Source organism: Priapulus caudatus, unplaced genomic scaffold (assembly GCF_000485595.1).
Source record: "Priapulus caudatus unplaced genomic scaffold, Priapulus_caudatus-5.0.1 Scaffold542, whole genome shotgun sequence".
Classification (NCBI taxonomy): Eukaryota; Metazoa; Priapulida; class Priapulimorpha; order Priapulimorphida; family Priapulidae; genus Priapulus; species Priapulus caudatus.
The window spans coordinates 50,718-60,717 of NW_014577603.1; the positions used below are offsets into that span (position 1 = coordinate 50,718).

The 10,000-nt window shown below is 39.1% G+C and overlaps 1 protein-coding gene across 12 annotated transcripts in view; it reads right to left on the minus strand.

Moving 5' to 3' along the window:
- The window catches only part of LOC106811470 (zinc finger protein 681-like), a 25,651-nt gene extending 17,944 nt beyond the window's left edge, over positions 1–7,707 (minus strand). The window contains exons 1-3 of one of the 12 annotated variants that reach the window (XM_014815102.1): positions 7,455–7,689; positions 2,966–4,242; positions 2,306–2,398 (exon numbers count right to left, since the gene is read on the minus strand). In XM_014815102.1, coding sequence (XP_014670588.1) covers positions 2,999–4,156 — 1,158 coding nt within the window. In that variant the 5' untranslated portion in view covers positions 4,157–4,242; positions 7,455–7,689 and the 3' untranslated portion in view covers positions 2,306–2,398; positions 2,966–2,998. Of the gene's footprint in view, positions 1–7; positions 4,243–7,262; positions 7,390–7,454 lie in introns of those variants that run through there. The other 11 variants (XM_014815098.1, XM_014815099.1, XM_014815104.1 and 8 more) reach the window with 11 other exon arrangements.
- Positions 7,708–10,000: the final 2,293 nt, after the last annotated feature.

Sequence of the window (10,000 nt, forward strand, 5' to 3'; positions counted from 1 at the left end):
ACACGATCTTCTGCTTTAGGTGCCGTCTGGAAGTCTGTATCCATGTTATTGACAATGTCAGTTTCAGTGTTCTCTTCCGGGTCATGACCTTGACACACCAGTACTTTACAGTGGACTCTCTCGGCATGATTGAAGAACTCCAACCGTGAGAAAAAGCATTCACAACATGAAGTGCACCTGTAGTACATTAACGTCTCACTAGATGGAGCCATTACGCATTCGGGTAATAAGTAGCAAGTGTAACTTCCACAACACTACTCAAGCTCAGCTGCAGGCTTTGCTAACAGGGATCCATGACGCTTCTAGTCTGTTTTTGGCAAATATGATCCTACAACATAAATACAAGTACATGTACTACATGACAAAAAGGCCTGATCGGGAACACATCACGTCTTGAAGTGACAGCATTTACTAGCTAAGTTACTAACCCAACTGGTAAATTTTTGGTGCAATAGTTAAAGCACAAAGGGTCGTGACTGAGAGGTGCTATATAAACGAGAACTATAGGATGCTTGGAAAATGTAAAGAAAAGCAGACTCTGATGAATATTCAATATACGGGAAAGTTGGGATGTTTGTTGCGAAAGTCAATGTTGCATTCTACCACTAAACTGGTGATTTTGGTAAGTCACCTATGATGGATAGGTATTACGCATGAACATCGATGCACACACTAGCAAACACGCATAAGAAGAAATGCAAGAAAGACATTTCAGACTGCAGACTTAATATTGTACACAAATGTATGATTTACAACCAATGGCATAGCTCTTACATGCAGGCTAACAGTTAACTGCAAATTCTATAATCAATAAATAATATGCAGTTTGGCTTTATACATAAAATTATTTTACTAACTCATTACACTTTCACTATATCACTAACCACATATTTCATTGCATCAAATGATAGTGATACTCATAATATTCTTTATCTAAAACTATACATCAACGAGCATGTTGATAACATCCCTCTGGTTTTACTATGCACATTTCTCTACCTGCTATACACTCAAACAAGTAAAGTCTTGCAGGTATGTCAAGCATTATTTTTTGGTTTCCTTTTACCGGCGATTTCTAATTTTGCAGGCAGTGAGCTGATGCCTTCGATAATTGCTCGGATGGTTAAACGCGGAACCACATTTACACACGTATGGTTTCTCTCCCGTATGAATTTTCCTGTGGAAAGCTAGTCCCGAGCAGTGTGTAAATGCTGCGGAGCACACGGTACACTTGTATGGTTTCTCTCCGGTGTGAGTTCGCTGATGACTTATCAAGCTTCCGTACTCACGGAACGCTGAGGGGCACATTGCGCATTTGAACGGTTTCTCTCCTGTGTGAATCCTCAAGTGTTTCTGAAGATACGATTTGTGTTTGAGACTCTTCTGGCAAATTGGGCACACAACGCTATCCTTTACTGCAGCTTTACTGGGTGATTTTACAGTTGCTCTCTGTTGCCCCATCAGTCTGTGTTTGCCAGGTAAAGACTGACCAAGCCTATTACTTGTATTCCAGTCAGAATAACGATTACTGTTGCTCCCAGATTCACTGGTCATTGCGTGCAGATTTGTGTGTTTAGCGCCAATCTGTTTGTTAGTGGCAGGAGCACAAGACGGGAATTTTTTTCTGGGGGTCCGCTGGGGACCCCTAGCAGAATGGTCCACTTCATGCGCCTCCCTGCTTAAGTTGTCATTCACACGACTAGCCGAACACGTATACGGCATCTCGTTATTAACTAAATTTAGCACATCCTCTGTTGTCATGTACGTTGATAATGGATTATAATATGCACCATCCACTACTGGGTTAAGTACGTCTTCAGTGTCTTGGGTCTGCATTTGATATTCACTTTCCTCATAGCATGCAGTCAAGGTCGCATCATAGTTCGCACCTGTAGTTTGACCGGCTGCACTCTCACTATCAGAGTGATCATCAATCACTTCAAGTTTCACTGCGACAGGTGGAACTTCTCCTTCTTCAGTAGAACACGTGTTCTCAACTGTGGGATGATGTAACAATGTTGCCGCTTTATAGTCGATGTCAACTCTTTCCACGACATGAGCTTCTGCTTTAGGTAATGAATTGAAGTCTGTAGCTACGTTGCTAACAATGTCAGTTTCTGTGTTCTCTTCCGGGTCATGTCCTTGACACACCAGTACTTTACAGTGAACTCTCTCGGCATGATTGAGAAATGCTGATCGATCGAAAAAGCATTCGCAACATGAAGTGCACCTATAGTACATCACCACATCACTAGATGGAGCCATTATATACTTATAAAGCCAATTTGGTGGCAGTATATAAACAATGAGATTGCAGGATACAATCCATATGATAATCAATGCTAGTACTATCACTGATCAGTCGATGGGTCCATGAGCCTGCCTCGAGTATATGACCCTACAACAGAAACACAGCAAGCTCTTGTTAAAATGAAACAAACCCGAGTAATAGTGATATCACTGAAGTACATTAACCACATATACAATATAATATGCTATCAGTATACAGTGTATATTGTTGAAAATTTAAACAGTGTATAATAATATAGTTTTTTGTGAAAAACAACTATTAATAAATTCTATACCTGAAAGCTAAAGTAAAATATAAATGTTTGTAAGGTTTGATATCTAATAATATAATGGTTGTTTCAAGACAAAGGGTACATCTTACACACTTGCCCACGTCACATTTCACAATTTAGTCAAAACATGACAACTAATCACAGTATTTTAACAAAGCAACATTTTTTAATAGTTTCCACAAAAAACGGTTAAATAAAGGGTCAAAGAGATGCAGCATATTTCTCATTACGACTAATCTAAAGGGTCACTGCAGAATAGGATTTACAAAATTCAACACAAATCTAGTAGCTTAGTATAGAATCTACAATGCATGTGCATGTCACAAATGCACTGTGCCACAGGCTGTCATTTGTAGCATCCCATCTTCTCCCAATACACCTACACGTGAGCTACAGAATGCCATCTTGTAATGTCCTCACGCTTGCTGTAGCATAAACTTCTCGTGTTTACATCGTTCGTGTCTTCTTAGATTGCTAGACTGGTTGAAAGTGGTACCGCACACTGAGCACACATACGGCCGCTCTCCTGTGTGAGTTCTCATGTGTGCCATCAGCCCCGAGTGCTGCGGAAATGCCGAAAGGCATAGTGAACATTTGTGCGGCTTCTCTCCCGTGTGCACTCGCAGGTGCAACACTAGGCACTCCTTGCGCTTAAAAACTTTCTGACATATAGAGCATTTGAATACTCCTGTCTTGACAAGTCTGGAGACTTTAGATTGGTTCAACATTTCAAATCCACCCATAGCACTAGACTTGATAAAAGCATTGCTTCTTCCGAGATCAGATGAGCCGACTCCTAATTCCCTTGATGAACCTGGTTTGATCTGTGAGCCTAGGCATGCTGCATTCTTTGGGAGAATATGGCGAGGTAGTACAGCATTCGCTCCATTGTTTCTTGGAGAAGAATATCTACTAGTCGCTAAATGATAACCGTGTTGTGCTGGATCTAGGAAAGAATTTGAAGCAAGAACACGTGTAGTTGTAGTTGTAGTTGTCAGTTCTCCTGCAGTGCTGTTGACACTTGCTAATAAACGAGTAGCTGCTGAATTAAATGAAGGATTACATGAAGCAGTGTCCCCCATGTTATAACTGTCACTAAGAACGCGACAAGACCTGCTGACAAGGTTATTGCACTGAGAGTTCACATCTGTCGTCGCTGCACTGCTATCCATCTCTCCCACACTTGCATTATACAAGTGATCGTCAGTTACTTCAAGTTTAATAGTGGCGGGTGAATCTTCTTCTCCTCCTACTCCTCCTGCTCTTCCTTCTTTGCTGCCTCCTGCAGGACAACTTCTCTCTGCTAAACTATTACGTAACAATGCTGAAGCTTTATAGCTGATGTTCGTTCGCTCCGCAAAATTAGCTTCTGCTTTTGGTAGAACTGTCTGTGTTTCAGTAGATACACCATCAATCACAGAAGTCTCAGTGTTCTCCTCGGGGTCATGACCTTGACACACCAGTACTTTACAGTGAACTCTCTCGGCATGATTGAAGAACTCCAACCGTGAGAAAAAGCATTCACAACATGAAGTGCACCTGTAGTACATTAACGTCTCACTAGATGGAGTCATTGTCAGAACTACTCCGGATACTGGTTATATTTTATATCAGGTGGTTCGTCTGGTTCGTGTAGTTTTGCCTTTAGATATACGCATGCCTAAAACATAAACACATTGTAAAAAGCTTTAGTTCCTTTTTAGTTTCACAAATTCAGGGCTTGAACCAGTAATTCATTTATATCTAGACTGTTATATAGTAATATGTTTAATACTGGTAATACCCACCACAGATGGAGCCACAGTCTGCAGTATTATTCCAACCATGTTTGAACTGTACATACGTGAAAGCTAATAATGCAAATTAACATAAACATTTTATTCTCAACTATTATTAAATATGTATGAGGATCTAATACTTGACAGGGCTATTGCTAGTTCTTGCCACTCTTAGAAATTGTCATAAATTAACAACAGTGTCAATTTTACTACATTAACTGGTGAATAATATCAATGACCGATTTTAAACTGTATAAATACTTACTTGTAATTGAATAAAGAGCCACTTACTGCAGTTCCATGCAAATAATAACCAATTCTGTAACCTAATCTTTCAATCTAAGTACTGCATATACATTTGTTACATGGACAACCCCGTCAAAACCATGACATTTTAGATCATATAATAAGGTGGGTATTGGCTATAGTTTTTTATTGGTAGCTTAAAAAAACAACCTTACTGGTTCAAGTGTCCATTTAAAGTATAAAATAGTAAATACCCAGAAAGGGCATTGCTTCATACTACATACATGGTAGCATAAAACCAACGTGCATACTGTAAGGTATGTACATACAAACAACAACTATACACATTTCATACAAATATGGACAAACAGTGTCATTTATCTAGTATCAGGAGTTAAATGACAAAGGAGTAAGACACCTCTTTGGTACCGATTTCACTACATTTTTGGCGTACGAGTTCGATGTGAATATAAATACAAATGTATACAAACATGAGCTTCTTTTGTTCACTGGTCCTTATTCTATCTTCCGGTAGTATTACAAACCGCGTAGTTTCCTTAGTTTTGACATAAATCGTACTTTTGCATGACATGGTTTTCACGTAATTTACCACCCTGTGGCAATGCCAAGCTGTAAATTCGCACACACCGGCTGACACAGCTACTTGAAGGAGGCACGAAAGGGATCGTCTCAGGCAGCGCCAGCGGAAACTGTACGCGGGCTATAGTTACTAGAGCTAACGGTTGCTATGCAAAACACATGTGCGAAAAGCTACAATCGGCTGGAGCGTCAGTTTACTCATAACGATTCATACACATCATTCCTCCGCGGGCGAAGTAGTTCAGATATTTTACCAGCACAGCGTTTATTTAAAAAAACTGCGAGATTCAACCATAAAAACAAGGCATTCTAACTATAGTTGAAATGTAAAATAGTTTTAATTTTTAAACCCAGCATGGGTGCAACGTAACTTAATTTCTAGGCACATTTTCTGCACTCAACTAGGCTACGGCCGAAAAGCCCTGGTGCGCCTCCTTCAAGTAGCTGTGTGCACGAATTTACAGCTTGGCATCGCCGCAGGGTGGTAAATTACGTGAAAACCATGTCGTGCAAAAGTACGATTTATGTCAAAAACTAAGGAAGCTACGCGGTTTGTAATACTACCGGAAGATATAATAAGGACCAGTGAACAAAAGAAGCTCATGTTTGTATACATTTGTATTTTTATTCACATCGAAAATGTAGTGAAATCAGTACCAAAGAGGTGTCTTACTCCTTTGTCATTATTAACTCCTGCTAGTATGTTGAGGAAAATGACATGAAACCTAGATGTATTGCATTACGAAAAGATTTTTTTCTAAGTGTGAGGTCCAAGTACATTTACAAACACCTGCTGTTGTCCTGTATAACATTTTGCTTGGATGGATTCATGTAATCTGTTCTTGCCAAAACAAAGTAAAAAGTGCCTCCATCGCCATTGGATGCCATGTCATTATGAGCTACTGATGATTCATCAAGCTAAGGTTGGCAAGGTCACACAAACTGACTAAGTTGCTCCATTTTTACCCCACTACATTACTCTAACATTAAAACGACATTTTCTCGCAGCAAAATGCATAGATATACCTACTGTGAGCTCGTCTATGTTGCGAAAATTCACAACTCATTTGTATTGCTACTTTCATAACATTTCTTCACAAAATCTAAACGAAAGTATTTGTCTTACGAAAGTAGCGCCACAGTAACGTTTACACATCCGGGACACAGCGGAGCGATTGTGAACACTTGTTTTCTATGATAAAACAAGTTATAATACATTATTCTATATTTAATTTTGTTCAGTACAAAAATTGTGAAATTTGTTTAAATCATATCTTATCCACATTACTTATGCAATTAACAATCAAACATAGTGTTTTTTTTTCAGGAACTATTTGTTCTAGCGTAGCCCCTTCGCTCAACATAATTTACGTGTATCTATACGCCGAAACTCTGTCGGACACGGTTTTTAAAATCCTCGCGACCGGAGCCCATTTCTGGCTCAATAAGACCATTTCTTGATGTTTGCTTACTGCAAGTATGCTCACAGAAGGTGTATGTAAGTTTTTTGTTTTGAGGTTTATCCACTTTAAAGCCCTGCCACTTTGTAGGAAATTAAATCTACCTCGCCAGCACGTCCAGCAATGTGTAATTCGGATCAGTGGTCGACCAAAACAAACAAGCCCTAAGGCTAATTAACGCTCATAGGGTCTATGTCCCCCAGGGTACTGCCGGAACGTAACCTGGGTAGGGTCCGGCATACTGGAACGTACCCTGGTAACTATCTAGCTGATATGGTTAGGGTTAGGGTTAGGGAGTAGGCGTAGGCGACTCCCTAGACTCGTTAGTGGAGTAGGCGAGGTACGGTCCGGCATATTAGATTGTAGTATTTAGTACCAGGGTACGTTCCGGTATACCGGACCATACCCAGGGTACGTTCCGGCAGTACCCTGGGGGACATAGACCCTATCAGCCTAAGTAACACAGACGTACGCACGCACGCACGCACGCACGCACACACACACACACACTGTCACTGTGTCAGTGTCACTAGTCAGTCTACTCATCCAGATCGTGATAAATCAAGCCAAACAAAACACACCTACAAGCTACATACCCATATAACTTAAGATATGGAGAAATCTGGAAAATACTCTCCTCTTCACTACCAGGTTTACTGCACAATTATTCTTTTACAAACACGTAATTCTAATATTGTCTTTTCAGTGTGAACTGCCACTGATCATCTGATGGTCGATACCCCCATTCCAGCAGCCAACATGGCGCGTGCAACGAGAAATCTACTAACCCTGTCTGGCTGCCACGCAAACGTAGAGAATGAATCGGGGCTACGACTCTTCGAGCGTAGTCTATTTTTACTCAATGTTCGTATTAAACCACATAAGCAGCTATTCAGCGTAATTATCAATAACCAACAATCTACGTGTTTATACTTAAAAGTACCGTACACACACCTAAACAACCCTAATATCGATGATGCGATGACAACACAGTAAAAATCAAAATAAACCGAACAGACTCTCTGTTTCGCCTCGGCCCGTGGCTGGCGCCATCTACTGGTATCGTAAACAGGAAATTTGAGCGCGTACTATGGTACTATCACGCGCGTACGCACACACACTAGCTCTAGTAACTATAGCCCGCGTACAGTTGCCGCAGGCTGCGCGGACCCTAATAGTTACTAGAGCTACACACACACACGCCCCCACATTAGTCTACAGCTATAGATGTTGCGATGACGTTGATACGGGACTACATAATATCAGGAGTCTATCAATAGAATATTGATAGACTCCTGATAATATCAGAAGTACTTCTGGTAATATTATAAAGACGTCGCTGTACATATTTGGAAGAATCAGAACAAGAAGAAGAAAAAAAAAAGAGGAAGAACAAGAACAAGAAAAAGTCAAAGCATGCAGGAGCAACGACAACAACAACAACAACAACGACGACGACGACAACAACAACAACAACGACGACGACAACAAAAACAACAGCAGCAGCAACAACAACAACAACAACAACAACAACAATTAACAACAACAGCCACAGCAACAACCCCAGCAGCAGCAGCAGCAGCAGGATATAGACTTTATAGGCAACCAAGTAATAAAAAAATGCACCAAATATTCATACCTAGGGGATTTAATTAATGATATAGGAGGTTATAAGGACATGATAAAAGTCCGAACTGAAAAATGTAGGTTCATGATGAGGGAAATATTATGATTGGTAGAAAAGCAAAATTATGGTAATCACACAATGGAAGCAAGAGTGAAATTATACGAATGCACAGTTTTACCTTCCTTCCTAAATAACAGTGAAACATGGACTAACTTAACTAAGGAAGAAGTAAAAATGTTGGAGAATTTCCAATATGAGTGCCTGCGCAAAATAATAAAAGCTCATAGTAAAACACAACTGGAAGCTCTAAGGACAGAGTTAGGAATTTTACCAATAACAGATAAAATAAGATACAAAAAACTCATGCTACTACAATACATAGTTAAGCTAGATAACAATAGATTAATAAAGAGAGTATTTATACAGCAGATCAAAGAGGAAAGAAAAAATTGGGTAAATGAAATTTTAATAATCCTAAAGGAATACAAACTGGAAATATCATTTACAGCCATAGGATTAAAACCAAAAAGAGCCTGGAAAAACAAGTCAAAGATGCCATCTTAAAAAGAGTAATTATAGGAGACTAATGGAAAACTAGAGATAGAACAAAAATGAAGATGATAAACATTGAAATATACGGATTGAAGGAATATGAAAGAACTATAATTTGCCGACTCGTGTTTTGCATTTAAATGTAAAACTTGCATGATTGATCTCAAAGGTTACTTTAGAAATAACTTTAGTGACGACAGGTGTAATAGATGTAATAAGAATATGAAAGAGAACTTGGAACATTTATATAAATGTGATAGCTATAATAAATATAAGAATGGAGAAAAAATAGAAGGCTGGAGAGGGGACAACCACGGGTTATTGAAACCAGCGTTAGGTTATGTGCGGAAAATTCTGGTGGTTCGAAACACTAATATTTAGAGAATTAGCGGCGGCATTAATCTCCTTTTTCTCTAGATAATCTCCGCACCTCGTTGAATCGAGTGCCTTGTAAAATACAAGAGAGGAAGCCAATATACAAGATACAATATACAAGGAGCAGCAGCAGCAGCAGCAGCAACAACAACAACAACAACAGCAGAGGTACATGTTCGCGTATCACAGCGAAATGGCACCATGGATGCGGGTTGTTGGCAAATGATGGAATGCTCAAATACCGGTACCACAATGCAAATAAGCGTACTAGGTTAATTACTGCCTAAGTTTACGTTCCTACTTATTGTTCGTAATTATAATTATCTAAATAAACAGTTAATTAAACAATCTAAGAAATCACCAATGGTGCTGTTTGTAGTCAGGTGTTTGGGCTATTACAGATTAATTGCTGCATGTTTATTGAATATCATTTGATGACAACAATTAAATACACATAAATATAAACAGATGTGTGCAATAACGATAGAGATAATCACAATCTGACATATATGGAAGCAATCTATCAATATACGCGACGTTATGGAGGAGAAATTTTATAAGCACGGCATATAACAATTAATAACTAATAATAATTAATAGTTAACTAATAATTACTAAATTTTGAACATACTGTTATTGGTGTACAGTTATCTATTTCTCATTGGCAACACCCCTAACCAACTCGTACTGCTGGAACAGGAAATGATCATCGATTTTATCTGTACATATTATTCCAAGAACTCTATGATGGTCACAATTAATTAGTTACTTTATTAGAAC